This window comes from Equus quagga, chromosome 1 (genome assembly GCF_021613505.1).
Source record: "Equus quagga isolate Etosha38 chromosome 1, UCLA_HA_Equagga_1.0, whole genome shotgun sequence".
In the NCBI taxonomy this organism is placed as follows: Eukaryota; Metazoa; Chordata; class Mammalia; order Perissodactyla; family Equidae; genus Equus; species Equus quagga.
The window spans coordinates 45122488-45144779 of record NC_060267.1 but is presented as its reverse complement, the minus strand read 5'-3'; the positions used below and the strand labels follow the sequence as shown (position 1 = coordinate 45144779).

Below are 22292 nucleotides of genomic sequence, written 5' to 3'. Positions count from 1 at the left end.
AAAGCCAGCTCATCTACTAAACAAATCTCTGACAGTAGATATTAACGTTTTAATGTGCCTTCCTTTCCTGTCCAGGTTACGCGCACATTTTAACTAGGGTGCCTCTGCAGGTAGTTTAACCCTAAGGACTAATTTTAATACTACAGAAACGAATTGGAATCCAAGTTTAAGTGATGTTATTCAGAAAGTTTTGCTCTTTAAGGTTTTCAGAAAAGTCTGTTCATTCATTAACTTATCTAACATTTGTTGGACACCAAATGTGTACCAGGCATTGTGCTAGACTGTAGAGATACAAAGATAAATAAGAGTTTATAGCTATTCTTGGGAGCTTACATTTCAGTGGGCTAGGCAGACATATAGAAAAATAATTATAATATAGTGAGGTAAGAAATGAGGGCAACAGAGGCAAAGTGCTTTGGGGGCACTAAGAATGGATGCCTAACTGTCTAGGTATGTCAGACATGGGTTCACACAGTAGGAATGAATCTGTAAGGAAGAATGGGAGTCCCTCTGAAAATGGGAGAGGAAATATACTGTATTAAAGCATATTGCACTGAAAAATGCAATATATTTTGGTGTAAGGTAGAGCAGGAATTGGCAAATTTTCTGTAAAGGGCCAGGTAGTAAATATTTATGTGCCATGTGATCTCTGTTGCAATTACTCAACTCTGCCTTTGTAGCACAAAAGCACCATAGGCAGAATGTAATGAATGGATGTGGCTGTGCTCCGATAAAACTTTCTGTACGGGCCGGCCGGTGTAGTGGTTAAGTTCGTGCGCTCTGCTTTAGCGGCCTTGGTTCGCAGGTTTGGATCCTGGGTGCAGACCCAGCACCACTCATCAAGCCACGCTGTGGCGCTATCCCACTTAAAATAGAGGAAAATTGGCACAGATGTTAGCTCAGCGACAGTCTTCCTCAAGCAAAAGGAGGAAGATTGGCAACAGATGTTAACTCAGGGCCAAGCTTCCTCACACACACACACACGCACAAATTATTTACCAAAACAAGCGGTAGGCTGACTTTGGCTTGCCAGCAGGGCTGTACTTTATTGACCCCTGCGTTAGAACATAAGGCATAAGGAGGGGTGGGGGCAGAGATAAGGATGGAAAGATAATCGGGGGCAGGATCATGATATGCCTGGCAAGTTGAGCTAAGAAATTTGGGTCAGTATTTTTCAAAGTGTGGAATAAAGAAGACGCCTGCTGCATCTTTGGGAATGGAGCCTGAGAATTTGAATTTTTAATAGGCTCCCCAGTTGAGTGGCTCATATGCTTACTGAAGTTTGAAAACCAAGGCCATAGATGTTGGGAGCCATTAAAGGATTTTAAAGCAGAGGTGACAATATCAGATTTGTGTTTTTAAAGAAAAATGCTTCTATACGGAGAATGGATTAGGGTAAAGATGTAGGAAGGGGACAAAATTAGAGGCAGATGGTCCAATTAGGAAAGAAAATGGATTTTGGCATATAACCAGAGTTCAAATCTCATTTCCACCACTTTCAAGCTATGATGATTTTGGGCAGATTAACAGATTATTTAATCTCTTCAGAACTGAATTTCTTCACCTATAAACTGGATGTGTTAAAAAAAAAAACCTTATTGGGTTATTGTGAGAATTAAATGCAATATATATGTGAGCCCATGTCAAAAGAATTTAGTACATAATGCATTTTCAATAAATGCTAGTCCTTTCGGGCTCCTCACCAGTTTGCTTAGTTGCTCAGAAGAAAGGCCTGAGCTGAAGACCGTATTAGAGACTTACACGGTAGGTTGTGGCTGATGCAGCAGGCTTAGAATCCTTCGAGGGTGAAGAATGTGGACAGAAGAGAGCGCTAAAGAGAAACCCTAGAAAACTCTAAAATGATCAGAAGAGGCTGAGGACTAGGACTCAACAAAATAAACTCAAAAGGAGAGGTTAGTGATAGAGGAGAGCCAGAAAGAAGAGCTGCTATGCCGTCTGTCTAAGGGAGGAGGGCATTTTAAAGAGGGGACTTAGTCTACCCTACAAGATGCTACCAAAAAAAGGTCAAGTAAAGGAAGTAGTGAAAAAGTATCCATTGGGCTTGAAAAATAGGAGATTGTTTGTGACCCTACCAAGAGAAGTTTCACTGGAGTCATAGGGCAGATGTAGCAGTTGAGGAAGAGGTGGGTGGGAAAGAAGAAAGTTAAGTATAGACCACTCTCACTGAGTCAGTTTGTAGCAGCTTCAGGCATTGCTAAAATATATGTAGTAGTATATTTAGCTTCAAACAATAATAGCTGGGGGTGGGGGCTGGGCAGGCAGAGGGTTTGGGAAAGGAAAGGCAGGGGTAACTCTCCTTTCAGAGATGCCTACGTTCTCTTCTTCTGTTGACTAGAAAAACTGGAAGAAAGGTTAGCAGCGGGAAGATGTGATTAGACTGTCTCTCTGAAGTTCTGGTAAATAAAAGAGAGAAAAAGCCTAACCCACAGCTGTGAAGGAAGTTCTGGGAGCCTTAACACCAGATGAAAATGCAGCCACTTGTTTTGTTTTTTCTTTAAAGTGGTAAAGAGCAGTGGCTGGGCACATTCACATCTGTCTTATTTTTCTTTAATCAAAGAAAGATAACTTTTCACGTAATGTTTTTAAAAGAAAAGTGAAACAGGCCCTTCTGCTATTTTCCTTTTTAGCTGGGCTGATGCTACCACTTCATATAAATGCAGTGATTCTGTTAGGCTTAACAACTTGAAACTTTTATAAGTTGCCTTAAGAAGTAGAACATTAGGATGTAAATAAGTGTAAAAAGGGTGGTAAAATGAGTTATTAATTGGTTTTTCAGATTTTATATCCCTTATGAGAGAACTTTTTCTTTTTTATAACTTCTGTAAGTTGTTGGTGGTGGTAGTGATATCAATTTAAATCAACTTAAAAATATTGCTGATTTTCCTTTGCATTTATTCCTTTGACTATCAGTCTTTTAATAAATACCTGGCTCTGTGCTAGATGCTCTGGGGATTGCAGAAGAAGTAGAAAACACAACTTCTCTGCCTGAGGAGCTCACTGTACTTGGACTAGATAGAAGTTAAGTCTGTGAGACCACTAAAAAACACAATGTAACATAAATTCAATGTGATATCAACTGTATGTTCCAAAAATTTGGAGACGAAAAATGATGCCTGGGCTGAGGGTGATTGTCAGTGTGAGCTTCAGAGATAGAGGGCTAGAGCTGACCCTAACCAAAGAAAGCTTATTTTCCCTTTTGGACGGTGGGAGGATGGAGGGGGAACACTTAGGGAAATGGTGAGTAGAGGTGGGAATGCAGGGGCTGGGGTGAGGTCCCTAAGGGTATCGGCGTGACTTGATATGGAGGGTACCTGCTTGGAATAATGAAAGAGAAGATTTGCGTGGTGAGTGGGAGCCTGGATGTAGCGGACTGAATGGTGGCCCCTGAAAAGATAGATCCACATCCTAACCCCTGGAGCCTGTGAATATCACCTTATATGGGACAAGAGTGAATATTACCTTATATGGCAAAAAATGTAATTAAGGATTTTGAGAGGAGGAATTTATCCTGGATTATCTGCGTGGGCCCTAAATCCAGTGACAATTGTCCTCATAAGAGTGAGGCGGGGGAGGTTTGACAGACAGATATGGAGGCAGTGTGACCCTTGAGACAGACATTGGAGTGATGTGGCCACAAATCAAGGAATGCTGACAGCCACCAGAAGTTGGAAGAGGCAAAGGATGGATTCTCCCCAAGGGCCTCCAGAGAGAGTGCAGCCCTGCCAAACTTCTGGCCTCGAGAACACATAGAATAAATTTCTCTTGTTTTAAGCTACCAAGTTTGTGTTGATTGTCGCAGCAGCCACAGGAAACTGACATACTGGATATGGTGACTTAGTAAGCAGTGCTGAGCCAGAGGTCTTCTCTTGAGCTGGAGGGTGACATAGCCAAAGGGTCATTAAAGTTTATTCTTCCTATAATGATCAGGTATTACTTTTTTACAATGAAGAAAAACACACTAAAGTTATTTTAATAAGCTGAAAAGAAAGGTTAATTTGGCAGCTGTTTGCAAGATGGATTGACTCGGGAGTGGAGGTGGAAAAGGAGAGATGGTAGGGAGACCCGTTGGGATCCTATTGTAATAATCTGTGAGTAGGGCCCTGACTAATGTAAGTAGTAGGAATGGAGAGGACGAGGTAAGTCGAAATTTTATAAAGGAATAAATTGGCATGACTTCAGTGAGTGGGCATGGAAAGTCACAGTAGTAGAGGGAGATTTTAGGAGGCATAAAATGAAAAACTTTGTTAGTTAACCTCCTTGCCGCCCCTCTCCATCAAGTGCCTAATGTCACAGAGAATCGGATTAAATGAATGACTTTATAGTATTAATATAGCAGTGCATATAAAGCACCTGTCAGTTTTAGAGCCTTTTCAGGGAATTATACGTTCAGGTTAATGAGTCCTATCTAGGAATCTGGAGGGGAATAGTCACACTTAATGATAGTGACTTACCTTGTGACAAGTTGCTATGATGCAGATCAGGGGACTCAGGGTCTAGACCCTGCTCTGGCATTAAAAATCTCTGGACTAAAATTTTATCATCTGTGAAATAGAGATGCACCGTGCATATCTGTGTGTGTGTGTGTGCGTGTGTGCACGTGCGTGCATCCATCGCTCCATTCCCAGCACTCCTAGGTGTACCGATATCTTGCTCTCTGTAACGTTATTGTTTATTTCACGTCTGCTTCTCTTCACGAGTCTAAGTGCAGTAAGGGTAAGGACTCTACTTACATCAATATTCCTAGAGTTTTACAGTGTTTGGGGCATAGTGGGTGTTCAGTAAGTAGTTGTTGAATAAAGGAATTAATTTCCCCTCTTTACCTGAAAAGACGAGGGTAATAGTGTTTACCCCATCTGAAGGGGTGTGAAATAGCGTGAGATAACGTGCAGAGTGTCTCACTCGGGGCCTTGTCCACAGTGACAGCTCTCTCCCTGCACACCCTGTTTGACCCCTGAATTTAAGTTTTTGTTGTTTGTTCTTAAAAAGCTGGAAGTAAAATGGTCCAGGAATCTTGGGAATAGGGTTTAATCTGAGCACTGGAGGCTTCCTCATTTTAAGAAGCCCCTAAAGAGCATGCGCCTGTAGTTATGTCTCCTCTTTCTGCGGAAGCTGAACTTGACTGGGAAGCCTTGCCATCTATGCTCAGGCCTTTGCAGACTAGTTTCTATTCTGTCTTTCTCCGTAATGGTTAAATTTAGAATTATCAGGAACTCCCTCTTGGCTAGGTCCAGTAGTTTATCTTAATTCCCAGGCTTTTAAAACTCATACATTAGAATCCTATACGGACCCCTCCCCTCCATAATATTCTTTCTCCTCATAAGCTTTTGTCTTTGTGCCACCTTGAATCTTCCTTTTTTACTATTCTTTCTGCTTGTAAAGGTTCATGTCTTTTTTAAAAAAATAACCATTTTTTTTAAATAACACCTTTATTGAAAAATAAATCACATACCATGAAATTCATCCTTTTCTCTCTTTTTTTGAGGAAGATTAGCCCTGAGCTAACATCGGCTGCCAATCCTCCTCTTTTTGCTGAGGAAGACTGGCCCTGAGCTAACACCCGTGTCCATCTTCCTCTATTTTGTGTAGGACACCTGCCACAGCATGGCTTGACAATCCACACCCGGGATTCAAACCGGAGAACCCCGGGCCAACGAAGCGGAACGTTCAAACTTAACCACTGCACCACTGGGCCAGCCCCCAAATTCACCCTTTTAAAGTATACAATTCTGTGATTTTTAGTATGTTCACAGAGTTGTGAAATATCACCACTATCTAATGCCAGAACATTTTCATTACTCCAAAAAGAAACCCTTATAAACAAACGGTGGTATATCCATATAATGGAATTTTATTTAGCAAAAAAAGAAATGAGCTATTAAGCCATGAAAAGCCCTAGAGGAGCTTAAATGCATATTGCTAAGTGAAAGAAGCCAGTTTGAAAAGCCTACATCAAACTGTATCATTCCAACTCTGTGACGTTCTGGAAAAGGCAAAACTGTAGAAACAGCAAAAAGATTACTAAAAAGGCAGTAAAAAAAAAAAAAGCTTGCCAAGGTTTAGGCAGGAAGAATGGAACAGGTGGAGCACAGGGGATATTTAGGGCAGTGAAACTATTCTGTGTGATACTGGAAGGGCAGATACATGACACTATGTATTTGTCAAAACCCATAGGACTGTACAACACAAAGAACCTGAATGTAAACTGTGGACTTCACTTAATAATATATCAACATTGGTTCATCATTTGTAACAAATGTACCACACTAATGCAAGATGTTAATAATAGAGGGAACGGGGAAGGCAGAGATACATGGGAATTCTGTATACTTTCTGCTTAATTTTCCTGTAAACAGCTCTAAAAAACAAAGCCTACCAATTAAAAAACAAGAAACCCTGAACCCATTACCAGTCACTCGCCATTCTCTCCTTCCCTTCCCAGCCCTAACTTACCTACTGTCTGCCTTACCTAATCTACTTTCTGTCTCTGTAGATTTGGCTATTCTGGACATTTCGTATAAATGGAATCATACAGTACGTGGCCTTTTGTGTTTGGCTTCTTTCACTTGGCATAATGTTTTCAGAGTTCATCCATGTTGTACCATGTATCAATACTTCATTCTTTTTATGGCTGAATAATGTTCCGTTGGATGGATACACCACATTTTGTTATCTATTCACCAGTTGATGGACATCTGGGTTGTTTCCAGTTTTTAGCTCTCGTGAATAATGGTGCTGTGAACATTCGTGTACAAGTTCTTGTGTGGATATATGTTTTCATTTCTTTTTGCGATATATCTAGAATTAGACTTGCTGGGTCATATGGTAACTCTGTGTTTAATATTTTTGGGGAACTACTAAACTGTTTGCCAAAGTGGCTACCATTATACATTCCCCACCAGCAATGTATGAGGGTTCCTTTTCTTCACATACATACCAACACTTGTTATTGGCTGTCTTTTTGATTATATAGCCATCCTAGTGGGTATGAAGTGGTATCTTGTGATTTTGGTTCACATTTTCCTAGTGACTAATGATATCAAGCATTTTTTTATATACTTGGCTGTTTGTAGATCTTCTTTGGAGAAATGTCTATTCAAATACTTTGCCCACATTTTAATTGGATTATTTGTCTTTTTAAATTGTTGAGTTGTAGGAGTTCTTTATATATTCTGGATACAAGTCCCTTATATGTATGATTTACAAATATTTTCTACCATTCTGTGAATTGTTTTTTTACCTTAATGGTATCCTTTGAAGCACAAAATTTTTAATTTTGTAAAGTCCAATTTACTTTTTCTTTTGTTGCCTGTGCTTATGGTATCATATCTAAGAAGCTATTACCTAATCCAAAGTCACAAAGATTTATTCCTGTGTTTTCCTCTAAGAATTTTATACTGTAGCTTTTACATTCAGACTTTTGTTCTATTTTGAGTTAATTTTTGATATATGACATGTTGTAGGAGTCCAACTTAATTCTTTTGCTTTTGGATATCCATTTGTCCCACACTATTTATTGAAAAGATTGTTCTTTCCCCTTTTAGTTATTTTGGCACCTTGTTGAAAATCAATTGTCCATAAATGTAAAGGTTTACTTCTGGATTCTCACTTCTTTCCCATTGATTTGTGTGTCTATCCTCGTGCCAGTACTGCACTATCTTGATTACTGTGGGTTTCTAATACGTTTTGAAATCAGAAGTGTAAGCCCTCCAACTTTGTTCTTTTTCAAGATTGTTTTGGCTATTCAGGGTCCCTTGTATTTCCATGTGAATTTTAGGATTATCTCGTCAATTTCTGCAAAAAGGCAGCTGGGATTTTGATAGCAATTATGTTGTATCTTTAGATCAATTTGGGGAGTGTTGCCATCTTAACAGTATTGTCTTCTGATGCATTAACATGGAATGTCTTTCTATTTATTACATTTTCTTTAATTTCTTGCAGGGTACCAGTCTTGCACTTCTCTTGTTAGATTTATTCCTAAGTACTTTATTTTTTGATGCTGTCATAAATGGGATGTTTTTGTTTGTTTGTTTGTTTGTTTGTCATTGTTTTTATCTTCTTTTTTTATTATTTTATTTTTATTGAGTTATTGATAGGTTACAATCTTGTGAAATTTCAATTGTACATTAGTGTTTGTCAGTCATGTTGTAGGTGCACCACTTCACCCTTTGTGCCCACCCCCCACCCCACCTTTCCCCTGGTATCCACTAAACTGTTCTTGGTCCATAGTTTTAAATTCCTCATATGAGTGGAGTCATACACAGATTATCTTTCTCTCGCTGGCTTATTTCACTTAACATAATTCTCTCAAGGTCCATCCATGTTATTGCAAATGGAATGGTTTTGTTCTGTTTTGCAGCTGAGTAGTATTCCATTGTGTATATGTACCACATCTTCTTTATCCATTCGTCTGTTGATGGGCACTTAGGTTGCTTCCACATCTTGGCTATTGTAAACAGTGCTGCAATAAACATTGGGGTGCACAGGACTTTTGGGATTGCTGACTTCAGGCTCTTTGGATAAATACCCAGTAGTGGGATGGCTGGATCGTATGGTAGTTCTATTTTTAGTTTTTTGAGGAATCTCCATACTGTTTTCCACAGTGGCTGCACCAGTTTGCATTCCCACCAGCAGTGTATGAGGGTTCCTTTTTCTCCGCAACCTCTCCAACATTTGTTGCTATTAGTTTTAGATATTTTTGTCATTCTAACGGGTGTAAGGTGATATCTTAGTGTAGTTTTGATTTGCATTTCCCTGATGATCAGCGATGATGAGCATCTTTTCATGTGCCTATTGGCCATCAGTATATCTTCTTTGGAGAAATGTCTGTTCATGTCTCCAGCCCATTTTTTGATTGGGTTGTTTGATGTTTTGTGGTTGAGTTGCGAGAGTTCTTTATATATTAAGGATATTAAGCCTTTGTCAGATATATGACTTGCAAATATTTTTTCCCAGTTAGTGGGTTGTTTTTTTGTTTCAATCCTGTTTTCATTTGCCTTGAAGAAGCTCTTTAATCTGATGAAGTCCCATTTGTTTATTCTTTCTATTGTTTCCCTTCTCTGAGAAGGCATGGTGTCCGAAAAGATCCTTTTAATACTGATGTCAAAGAGTGTACTGCCTACATTTTCTTCAGAAGCCTTATGGTTTCAGGTCTCACCTTTAGGTCTTTAATCCATTTTGAGTTTATTTTGGTGAATGGTGAAAAAGAATGGTCAATTTTCATTCTTTTACATCTGGCTTTCCAGTTTTCCCAGCACCATTTGTTGAAAAGACTTTCTTTTCTCCATTGTATGCCCTCAGCTTTGTCAAAGATAAGCTGTCCATAGATGTGTGGTTTTATTTCTGGGCTTTCAATTCTGTTCCATTGATCTGTGCACCTGTTTTTGTACCAGTACCATGCTGTTTTGATTACTGTAGCTTTGTAGTATGTTTTGAAGTCAGGGATTGTGATGCCTCCCGTTTTGTTCTTTTTTCTCAGGATTGCTTTAGCAATTCGGGGTCTTTTGTTGCCCCATATGAATTTTAGGATTCTTTGTTCTAATTCTGTAAAGAATGTCATTGGGATTCTGATTGGGATGGCGTTGAATCTGTAGATTGCTTTAGGTAGAATGGACATTTTAACTATGTTTATTCTTCCAATTCATGTACATGGAATGTCTTTCCATCTCCTTATGTCGTCATCCAATTCTCTCAGAAAGCCCTTGTAATTTTCATTATATAGGTCCTTCACTTCCTTAGTTAAATTTACCCCAAGGTATTTTATTCTTTCTGTTGCGATTGTGAATGGTATTGTATTCTTGAGTTCTTTTTCTGTTGGTTCATTACTGGAGTATAGAAATGCTACTGATTTATGCAAATTGATTTTATACCCTGCAACTTTGCTGTAGTTGTTGATTACTTCTAACAGTTTTCTAATGGATTCTTTGGGGTTTTCTATATATAAGATCATGTCGTCTGCAAACAGCGAGAGTTTCACTTCTTCCCTCCCTATTTGGATTCCTTTTATTCCTTTTTCTTGCCTGATTGCTCTGGCCAGGACCTCCAGTATTATGTTAAATAAGAGTGGTGATAGAGGGCATCCTTGTCTCGTTCCTGTTTTCAGGGGGATGGGGTTCAGTTTTTGCCCATTGAGTATGATGTTGGCTATGGGTTTGTCGTATATGGCCTTTATTATGTTGAGGTAGTTTCCTTCTATGCCCATTTTGTTCAGAGTTTTTATCATAAATGGCTGTTGGATCTTGTCAAATGCCTTCTCTGCATCTATTGAGATGATCATGTGGTTTTTATTCCTCAGTTTGTTGATGTGGTGTATCACATTGATTGATTTGCGGATGTTGAACCATCCCTGTGTCCCTGGTATGAATCCCACCTGATTCTGATGTATGATTCTTTTGATGAATTGCTGAATTCTGGTTGCCAAAATTTTGTTTAGAATTTTTGCATCTATGTTCATCAGTGATATTGGCCTGAAAAAGTTCTCTTTTTTCGTGGTGTCCTTGTCAGGTTTTGGTATCAGCGTGATGTTGGCCTCATAGAATGTGTTAGGAAGTGTTCCATCTTCCCTAATTTTTTGGAATAGCTTGAAAAGGATAGGTATTAAGTCCTCTCTGAAAGTTTGGTAGAATTCCCCAGGAAAGCCATCTGGTCCTGGGGTTATATTCTTTGGGATGTTTTTGATTGCTCTTTCAATCTCTTTCCTTGTGATTGGTCTGTTCAAATTGTCTGCCTCTTCTTGAGTGAGCTTTGGGAGATTGTAGGAGTCCAAGAATTTATCCATTTCCTCTAGGTTATCCATTTTGTTGGCATATAGTTTTTTGTAGTATTCTCTTATAATCTGTTGTATTTCTGCAGAGTCTGTTGTTATTTCTCCTCGCTCATTTCTGATTTTGTTTATTTGAGCTTTCTCTCTTTTTTTCTTTGTAAGTCTGGCTAGTGGTTTGTCAATTTTATTTATCTTCTCAAAAAACCAGCTCTTTGTCTCATTGATCCTTTCTACTGCCTTTTTCGTTTCAATAGTATTTATTTCTGCTCTGATTTTTATTATTTCTCTCCTTCTGCTGACTTTGGGCTTCATTTGTTCTTTTTTCTCTAGTTCAGTTAGGTGTGCTTTAAGGTTGATTATTTGGGATTTTTCTTGTTTGTTAAGATGTGCCTGTATTGCGATGAATTTTCCTCTTAATACAGCTTTTGCTGTATCCCATATGAGTTGGTATGGCATGCAATCATTTTCATTTGTTTCCAGGTATTTTTTTATTTCTTCTTTAATTTCTTCAATGATCCATTGCTTGTTCAGTAGTGTGTTGTTTAGTCTCCACATCTTTGTGCCTTTCTCAGCTTTTTTCTTGTAATTAATTTCTAGCCTTATAGCACTATGATCTGAGAAGATGCTTGTTATTATTTCAATTTTTTTAAATTTGTAGAGGCTTGCCTTGTTTCCCAACATATGGTCTATCCTAGAGAATGTTCCATGTGCACTTGAGAAGAATTCAGCTCCTTCAGGGTGGAGTGATCTATATATGTCTATTAAGTCCAATTGTTTTAGTTTTTCATTCAGCTCCACTATTTCCTTGTTGATTTTCTGTCTGGATGATCTGTCCATTGATGTGAGTGGGGTGTTGAGGTCCCCTACTATTATTGTGTTGTTTTTAACATCTTCCTTTAGGTCTGTTAATAGTTGCTTTATGAATCTTGGTGCTCCAGTGTTGGGTGCATAGATATTTATAAGCGTTATTTCTTCTTGATGAAGTGTCCCTTTGATCATTATATATTGTCCCTCTGTGTCTCTCTTTACCTGTCTTATTTTGAAATCCCCTTGGTCTGATATGAGAATTGCAACACCTGCCTTTTTTTCCTTGCTATTTGCTTGAAGTGTTGTCCTCCACCCCTTCACCCTGAGTCTCTGTTTGTCCTTGGGGCTGAGGTGTGTTTCCTGGAGGCAACAAATTGTTGGATCTTTTTCTTTGATCCATTTTGCCACTCTGTGTCTTTTTATTGGAGAGTTCAATCCGTTCACATTGAGAGTGATTATTGATGCATGTGGACTTAATGCTGTCAATCTGTCGCTCATTATCTTGTTTTCCTGTGTTTCTTTTCCTGTGTGCTTTAGACTACCCATTTAATACTGCAATTTCTTATACTGGGTTTCTTAGATTTTTCCTTATCTATGATTTGTGACTCTGTTCTGTACTTTATTTTAGTGTCTACCTTGAAGTTTGTATTTAGAATCTCGTGTATAATATAGTCTATTCTCTGGTGGTCTCTTACTTACTCGACCAATACTGATTTAGACCCTTTGCTCTTCCCCTCCTAAATAATTATTTTCATTTTTTATTCCAACTCGTCTTATTAATTTGTAGTTAGAGTGCTAAGATCGTCCTTGTTTTGGTAGTTTCCTTACCTTTACCCTAATGCTATAATTGAATATTTGCTATCCTGTTCTGGTTCTATCCATCGGTCTCCCTAGTCTGTGGATTGTGTCCCCTTTCTCCTTTTTTTCTTTTTTCAAGTATGAGAGCCTTCTTGAGGATTTCTTGTAATGGAGGGCTTTTAGTTACAAATTCCCTTAACTTTTGTTTGTCTGGAAAAGATTTAATTTCTCCCTCATATCTGAAGGAAATTCTTGCTGGATAGAGTATTCTTGGCTGAAGGTTTTTATCCTTTAAAGCTTTGGATATATCACTCCATTCTCTCCTAGCTTGTAGGGTTTCTGTAGAGAAATCCGCTGACAGTCTGATAGGGGCTCCTTTATAGGTTATTCTCTTTTTTTTCCTTACTTCCCTGAGTATTCTCTCCTTATCATTCCTATTTGCTAACTTTACTATTATGTGCCTTGCGGTGGGTCTTTTTACATTGACAAATCTAGGAGATCTAAAACCCTCCTCTACACACATTTCTCCATTGATCCCTAGATTTGGGAAGTTCTCTTCAATAATTTTGTTAAGCACACTTTCTGCTCCATTTTCCTTTTCCATATTCTCCGGAATTCCTATGATCCTTATGTTCTTACTCCTAATTGAATCCATTATCTCTCGGAGATTTTCCTCATTTTTTTAAATTCTTAGTTCTCTTTCTTCCTCTGTCTGGCGCCATTCAGCCTGTCTGTCCTCGATTATGCTGATTTGCTCCTCTAGGTTGTCTACATGGGCATTCAGGGAATCCGTATTCTGTTTTATCTGGTCCATTGTGTTTTTCATCTCAAGTAATTCTGTTTGATTCTTCTTTATGATTTCAATCTCTTTTGTGAAGTAACTCCAGAACTCGGCTTGTTTCTCTATCTTTCTCTCTACCTCATTGAGTTTTTTGCTTATAGCTGCTCTGAACTCATTATCACTTAGTTTACCTAATTCCAAGTCCTCAGGACTTAATTCTGTGTTTTTATTGTTTTCCTTCTGGTCTGGGGCTTTTATAAATTGCTGGATGGTAGAGGAGCGGTTTTTTCTCATGGTGGTAGAATTCAGTTGCAGTTACAGCCTGTCGCCACTAGATGGGGGTCGAGAGCAGCGTGTTAGCTCTCCGCCTTGGGGCAAGATGGCTGCGCCCACTGGCTTTGCTGGGGGGGAGGGGCTGTTACTCACACGTGCCGGTCTGGGTTCAGATCAGTTCTGTTCTCTGGTCTCCCAAGGCCCTTGATTTATAGGGTCCCCGCGGACGGAAGCTTTCCCCCATCAGCGGGTCTCCACTGAACCAGCGGCAGGAGTCCTGGATGATCCCCCGGTCGCGCAGCCCCTCCCCCGCTCCTTCCCGACCCCTGCCCCAGGGATTGCAGACTCTAGGGGAGGGAGCGATGTTCTCTCCTACCGTTCCAGCGCCTCCGAAGGTGTAAAGCTAGGTTTATGATCTCTGCCTTCTTGGTATTGTAGGTCTCTAACGAGCTGGCATTATGTTTATTCTCTGAAATTCAGTTCTTCCAATCTTTTGTTGTATTTTGGAGGGGAGAGAATCCCGGGTCAGCGCACCCCGCCATTTTGCTCCGCCCACTCGGCCTCAATGGGATGTTTTCTTAAATTCACTTTCAGATTGTTCAGCATGTGTAGAAACACAACTAATTTTTGTATATTGATCTTGTATCTTCCAACCTTGCTCAACTCATTTATTAGATCTAACAATTTTTTGTGGATTCCTTAGGATTTTCTCTATATAAAATCATGTCATTTTCAAATAGAAAGAGTTTTACTTTTTCCTTTACAATCTGAATGCCGTCTCTTTCCTTTTCTTGCCTATTTGCTGTGTCTAGCACCTTCAATACGATGTTGAATAGAAATGACAAGAGAAGACAAGATCCTTGTCTTGTTCCTGACCTTTGTGAGACAGCATTCATTCTTTGACCATTAAGTATGATGTTAGGTGGGTTTTTCATAGATGGCTTTTATCAGGTGAAGGAAGTTCCCTTCTATTCCTAGTTTCTTGAGTGTTTTTATCATGTAAGTGTGGTGGATTTTGTCAGGTGCTTTTTCTGAGTCTGTTAAGATGAACATAGAGTTTTTGTCCTTTTTTCTATTGATATAGAGTAATTGATTTTCATTTGTTAAACCAACGTTTATTCCTGGGATAAATCGCACTTAGTCAAGATGTATAATCCTTTTTATGTATTGTTAGATTCAGTCTGCTGCTAGTATTTTATTAAGGATTTTTGCCTCTATATTCACAAGACGTATTAATCTATGGTTTTCCTTTCTTATGCTATCTTTGGTTTTGGTATCAGGCTAATATTCACCTCATGGAATGAGTTGGGAAATGTTCTCTCCTCTTGTGTTTTTTGGAAGAGTTTGTAAAGAATTAGTGTTAATTCTTTAAATGTTTGGTAGAATTCACCAGTGAAGTCACCTGGACCAGGACTTCTCTTTGTGAGAAATTTTTTGATTACAATTCAATGTCTTTATTTGTTTCAGGTCTGTTCATATTTTCTGTTTCTTCTTGAGTCAGTTTTGCTACTTTGTGTCTTTCTAAGAATTTGTCCATTGCATTTAGGTTATCTAGTTTTTTGGCAAAGAATTTTTCACAGTATTCCCATGTAACCCTTTTTATTTTGATAGTGATGTCCTCTCTTTCAGTCTTGCTTTTAGTATCTTGAATGTTTTCTCTTGGCCAGTCTAGCTAAAGGTTTGTCAATTTTGTTGAACTTTGAAGAACCAACTTTTGGTTTTAATGATTTTTCTCTGTTGTTTTTCCATTCTCTATTTTATTTATCTCTGCTCTAATATTTATTATTTCCTTCCATCTGCTTGCTTTGGGTTTAATTTGCTCTTCTTTTTCTAGTTTCTTATGGTGGAAAATTAGGTTATTGATTTAAAATCTTTCTTCTTTTTTAATTTAGGTGTTTACAGCTCCCTCTGAGCACTGCTTTAGCTGCATCTCATAAAGTTTTGGTATGTTGTGTTTTCCTTTTCATTCATCTCAAAATATTTTTCTAATTTCCCTTGGGATCTCTTCTTTGACCCATTGGTTACTTAGGAATTTCTTTTGTTTTTTATGTCATATTTATTAAATACTTGTTTCTGTGTACTAAGATAGAATTATATGACAGCCCCTGGTGCTTACTTTGTAAAAATCATGACATCTAGTTTTAGCTTGTCTCAAAGGAGAAAGTGTTAAAAACAGGTAGTTAACAGAAAAGTAAGACCTTCACTCTTGCTTGCTTATAAAAGATAGACTTTAACATTTTTAACATATAATGAAATCAGACTTGGTATTGCAGAGGCACTACTGAAATATGACATCTCTAATATCCTACCTTTGTGAAATAATTTCTTTGTGGAGGGTAAAAAGAAAGAAAGAAAGAAAGAAACAGAATGGCTAGCTCGTGGTGAGGGGTAGGGAGACAGGCCTTCTATCCCCAGCTCACAAATGTGTTTTGGGGAGGAAAAAGGTAAAATGGACAGTGGATAAAGTGGTAAAACAATGGCATACTGTTTTAAAGACAGCTATTTAAATTTTCATGTGGCTCTATGTCAATAGAAATAAAATTAGAACAGAAAAAAATGCTAAATTGGGGGATTAGTTTCACAGCTTCCTTTGGGGTTTGTGTTGGTGCATAAAAATCAGTACTTTTATTTAGCCATTAATATGCTTCCTCACAGAAGAAATAAGAGGAGAGAGCAAGAGGGCCTATGTGGTTATCACTGAGTTTGTGAAAATTTTATGAAACATTGGTAAGAATGATTTTTGGCCCAGAGATATTTAAGGAATTTGTGAAGTTGATTTCAGTTTTAGGTTTTGGTTCCTAATTTCTAATTAACTTCCCGTATTCATCTCCCAGTCTTTATGGCTTATGAAATATATAAAGTTCAGTTGTTAAGGCAGCTAGTTTACTAACCTACATTTGTATATTATCTTTTTCTTTACAAAGTGCTCTCATACATTATTATACTTAATATTTACAATAATTCTGTTCTATACTTGACTCTCTTGAAAACTGGTACACTAATCAGATTTTAGCTGGCACCAAAAGCCAAACGGTCTGTTACTGGGGAAAAATTAAGCTAGAGAAGTCGGGGTTATGTGGTTTTAAATGTAATTTTACAGGAGATGACATAAAATACAGGAACCCTGGATTCATTTACTGTGCCTTTCTAATAAAGAAAAGGAATAAAATAGTTCCAATTTAAATATTTTGCTAGCATGAAAGTAAACAAAGGGTTATAACTTTTGTTTGATTTTTATGACTGTGCTAGGTTTGTTTCAAAAATCAATGAAGTCTGGGAAGTACACTGTGTTCTGTTGCTGGCTTTTCAAAGGCAGCCACTCCTGAATTAATTAAAAACAGCAATATATGAGGTATTGGATTATAGTGTTGTGTGATTGATGACTCATTTTACTACATAAAGAATAGATTTGATTACCATTTATTTCACTATACACATGAGTTTATGCTGTAAATATATTGCTTTTTAAAAGCTGTGGCAATAGCAAATAGACTGTTTTAATGCAGGGTGATTTTAAAATATTTTGTTAAAATTGTGCAATTGATGTGATATAAGCATAATTTAAAATTTAGTCCATAGTAATATTTGAATCAACTAGTCATCTTGCAATTGGTATCACATATTTGGCTCTGAAGAAAAGTTTCCTGAGGTGTATATTATTATACTGGAATAAAAACATGATGATGCAGAATAGAAAAGCCGTAAAAGACCAGTTTTTGAAAAGTTGAAACTAATTTAGGAGTAGTACTGAAGCAGCTAGCTAGATGGTGGTGGAAGGGAAAGATTTTTTTCCTCAGAACCTTAGAGTATTCTGTCTCATTTCAGAGCCACCCTATAAAATGCTAGATGCAATGCTTAGCCATCGTGATATGACATAAGGGCTGGTAAATGAGGCTGATTCCCATTTAAACCTTGGTTTTCCTTACCTAACCATTATACTTAGTAATGATCTGATCTTTACAGAATACTGGGCATTGTTGGTTTATATAAATAGTGATTTCAAACAAACAAATCAGTTTTCATAGTCCAAATGAATATTGATCCTTTGAATTTTGTTACCTGGGAAAGCTTCTACATTTATTCCAGTGATTTGCCAGTGTTTGAGTTTTGTGTCTTCTCTTTTAGAATTGCCTTTAAAGCCTCAGCAACATTCCTTTCAGTACATTGAAGTTATGACATTTTTATTCTCTGAAGGTGATTTTCAGAAAGGAATAGACATCATCAGAACTTCGTCAGATAAACTAAGTGGATAATCAGATTGTTTGGGAATTTGAAGAATAATGTATCACTCTAAAGTAATGAAGCATATTGTGTTGTGACTTGTAAAATACTGGCTCCACAAGCGCTTTCCAAAAAAGCTTGTTCATTGGCATAAATGTACCTGCTTTCAAGAACATTTATTTGATGTGTAAGTTCAGGTTCATCTATTTAAAAATTCATCATCTTTACCTCATGGTTAATTCTTGTATAAGAACTTGGGGAGGTTCCAAAACCAAACAATGAAGAAGATTAAATTACTTTGCCAGTCACCTAAAAATTGTGCCTACGCAGGTAAATGAGTAACAGGGATATTAAGAGGATGTCTTCTGACACTAGTGGGAGCAGGTAGAAATCTCCTGAGACAATCTAGGGTTATAATTACCGACTTCTAAAGGCAGGAGAGAATCATCCTGGAGATTTCAGGGACTTCCTGTGTGTTCCTTTGGGCTCAACAAATGTGAAGAGGGAATTCATAGAAAATTGCTTAAGATACATACATATACACATATATACACGTAGATTTTTAATTTTTTCTAATTATAAACATTTAAAAGTGTCGATGAGAAGAAAGCTATTTATAATCACGCCCATCAGAGAAATCCTCACTGACCTTTTCTTAGCATCCTTTCTTCTATGTATTGTTTTATGACTTTGAGATCATACTGAAACTTACTGAAAGTTTTGAATATTGATTTTTTTTTACTTATTTTATTGTAGTTATTTTCTTGAGTCAATAAAAATTCTTCATGAACAAAATATTTAGTGGCAATCTTTTAGTTTTTTTATTATCTAGCTACATATGGTTCATAAAGTTTACTGTTAAACTATTTAAAGTTTATTACTGAAGAAATAATGAAAACTTACATTATTTCTCCTCTCACATTCATGGTATCAAAAGTATCAGAAAAAAATTATTAAAGACTCATAAGGCATTTGATGGGATTCTGCTTTCTTAGTTCCATAGGCTTCATTTATTACTCGTAAATGTTTTCCTTGCTAATATGCAGCTGCAGTCACTTTCCTCGACACAGAACTAAGAGAAAAAAATTATTTCTTCCTTCTCTTGCTGAAGGTGGTTGGAGGCAAAGTAAAGAAGCCCGGCAAACGAGGTCGGAAGCCAGCCAAAATTGACTTGAAGGCAAAACTTGAAAGGAGCCGGCAGAGTGCAAGAGAGTGCCGGGCCAGAAAAAAACTGAGATATCAGTATTTGGAAGAGTTGGTATCCAGTCGGGAAAGAGCCATATGTGCCCTCAGAGAGGAACTGGAAATGGTGAGAAAGTCTGTCAATAAACGTGTGAAAAGATCAACCTAAGCTTAGCAAAGAAGTATACATTAAAAGGTGGAGATACCAATTTTTACCTATCCAGTTGACAAACACGGGAAAGAATATTAATCTGTTAGCAAGGATATAGGCAAATAAGTATTTTCATACATTGCTGATGGGAGCAGAATGTACATGACTATTTCATTGAGGGATTGTTTATGAAAGAAAAAATGAAAAATAACGCAAATGGACAGCAATAGGAGATTCGTTAGTTAAATTATACTGCACTCATATATTGGACTACTTTGCAAAAATTCACAGTGCACGTATATATTTACTCATGTAGAAAAACATTTATAATATATTGATAAGTGGAAAAAGTATCACAATATGTAACAATATGCATTGTATGATACTATTTGTGTTTAAACATTTATTCGTTTGGCGTGTTTTATTCACTCATTCATTCATTCAGACTTTGGGAAGTGGCTGTAGAAACGTAGAAGAGAATAGGTAAAAGAGAATTAAACCGCACTACTGTGAGCTCAGGGGAGGAGGTGACAGGTAGAAGAAGAGAGAGATGATACGCTCATAATCTTTACAAAACTGGGACAGACTACTTCAGATTTTTAGAAGGTAAGAAAATAAGGTTGGGGCATGAAGAGAGTCCAGATGTACACTATTCAGTAGATTTTTTTTTAATATATTGAATTTGACTTAATGCTATAAATTATTTTTCACCTTCTGCAATGTAAGCCACTTGAGGGATAATCTTTGGGCTGATTCATCTTGGGATACCCCCAAAGTCCTACTTCACATTCTGGTAGATAGTTGATGTTTGGCAAATGTTTATGAAAGAGAGAAAGGAAATTACAAAAGTATTTATTTGGTGAGTAGGAGTAATAATGTGATAATTAGCAAAAAGAGATGAATTCTAATTAGTAGCACACTGTGGAGAGAGATTTTTTTAACCAGAGGGGCCTTTTTAATCTGAGCAACACTCCTGTACATCACAAGAAGGAGATTCAGCAGCACTTCTTCTCCCCCTTCTGAGAGATGGAAGACCTCATCCATGTCCTAGGTGTTAAATAGGATGCCATGGAGGGTGAAATTCCCAGCAGCTAATGTGATGTCTAGTTAGGGGAATCTTAGGTCTAGGATTTCTACCAGTGGTTCCTGAACTCTGAGTAGTAAAATTTTACTTAAATATGTTTTACATATTTCAGTACAAGCAGTGGTGCATGGCAATGGACCAAGGAAAAATCCCTTCTGAAATAAAGGCCCTACTCACTGGAGAAGAGCAGAGCAAATCTCAGCAGAACTCAAGCAGGCACACAAAAGCTGGGAAGACAGACGCTAACAGCAATTCCTGTGAGTACAACCCGTGGGGGAGTTTATATTTAGAGGAGTGTCTTCAGGTGGGGTTTCTGTTGACCACTTTCCTCGGTATGTCTTTAAATAAAATAAAATGTTGATGTCATTTGTAATACACTGATAAGCAAGTGAAATGGCGTTAGTTCTAAATATTGAAATACATTTTATGTGGAGTTTATAAAGAGCGACTGGTAAATTTATAGAATTTTTTTATTAGGTAGACTTAGTCCATAAATGGGAGTGTACTATTCTAGTTATTGTTAATAATGGTACCTTTCTTTTGTATTTTAACAGCTTATACAGTACTCTTACTTATATTTATCTTAAATATCTCCTCCGATAATTGTGTTAAAGAATTATACATTTTATTTTGTAGGTGACGAAATAGCAGAGGGGCTGTGTAAGGTGCCTAAGGTCACATAGCTGTAATGGTAGAGCCTGTCCTCACCTAGTCCAGGCTCTAGTAGAGTGGCCCCTCACTGTAAGGATTTCTTTTTTATTTAGGTGAAGTTCACGTAACATAAAGTTAACCATTTTAAGGTAACAATTCAGAGGCATTTAGTACATTCACAATGTTGTACAATCATCACCTCTATCTAGTTACGAAACATTTTATCACCCTAAAAGAAAACCCTAACTCATGAAGCAGTTACTCATCCCTGGCAACCATAAATCTGCTTTCTGTCTCTATGGATTTACCTATTCTGGATATTTCATATAAATGGAATCAAACAGTATGTGACTTTCTGTACCTAGCATGTTTTCAAGGTTCATTTATCAGTACTTCATACCTTTTTATGGCTGCATAATATTCCATTGTGTATGTATAACACAGTTTGTGGTTATTCATTCATCTGTTGATGGACATTGGTTATTGTTTCTGCCTTTTGGCTACTGTAAATAGTGCTGCTGTGAACATACATGTACAAGTATGTGTTTGAGTACCTGTGGAATTGCTGGGTCATATAGTAATTCTGTATTTAACTTTTAGAGGAACCACAGACTGTTTTCCACAGTGCCTAAAATATTGTACATTCCCATCGGTAATACAGGAAAGTTTCCCATTTCTCTACATCTTGCTAACACTTTTTAGTTTCCATTTTTAGGAACTATAGCCTTCCTAGTGGGTACGAAGTGGTATCTGATTGTGCTTTTGATTTGCATTTCCTTGATGACTAATGATGGAGCATCTTTTCATGTGCTTCTTGGCCATTTATATATCTTGTTTGAAGAAGTTCCTGTGTAAGGCCCTTGCCCATGTTTTAATTACGTTGTTTTTCATTTTGTTGTTGAGTTGTACGAGTTCTTTCTGTATTCTGGATTTTATACCTTTATCAGATGTATGATTTGCAGATACTTCTCCCATTCTGTAGGTGGTCTTTTCACTTTCTTCATAGTGTCTTTTGATGCACAAAAGGTTTTAATTTTTATGAAGTCTAGTTTATCTCTTTTCTTGTTTTGTTGTTTGTTCTTTGGGTGTCAGATCTAACAACCCATTGCCAAATCCGAGGTCATGAAGGTTTACCTCTATGTTTTCTTCTAAGAGTTTTATGGTTTTGGCTCTTATATTTAGGTCATTGATCCATTTTGAGTTAATGTTTCTATATGGTGTGAGGTAAGGGTCCAACTTAATTCTTTTGCATGCATATCCAGTTGTCTCAGCACCATTTGTTGAAGAGACTGTAAAGATTTTAAAATGAAGATGCCATGTATTGATTTCTTCACCATTGTGATTGCTTTGAGAGCACTCGAAATAGTTGTAAGGAAATATTGTAAACTTTTCATCTTCTAGAAAATTTGTATAAAACTGAAGGATTGGCCATTTGATAAGTTTTATTAGATGAGGTAACATTTGCTTTAATATAAATTGAATTAATGAAAAATAGCCAAGTCAGCGCAGTTTTCTTTCAGTCTGTATTTAAAAATAGCCTTTCTGTAGATACTAAACTAAAAAA

At 37.3% G+C, this 22292-nt stretch overlaps 1 protein-coding gene across 2 annotated transcripts in view; it reads left to right on the top strand.

The window, feature by feature from the left end:
• CREBL2 (cAMP responsive element binding protein like 2) overlaps positions 1 to 22292 on the top strand; it is a 29495-nt gene that overhangs the window by 3999 nt on the left and 3204 nt on the right. The window contains exons 2-4 of one of the 2 annotated variants that reach the window (XM_046684087.1): positions 15332 to 15383; positions 18772 to 18969; positions 20190 to 20334. In XM_046684087.1, coding sequence (XP_046540043.1) covers positions 15332 to 15383; positions 18772 to 18969; positions 20190 to 20334 — 395 coding nt within the window. The remainder of the gene's footprint in view (positions 1 to 15331; positions 15384 to 18771; positions 18970 to 20189; positions 20335 to 22292) is intronic. The other variant, XM_046684096.1, reaches the window with a different exon arrangement.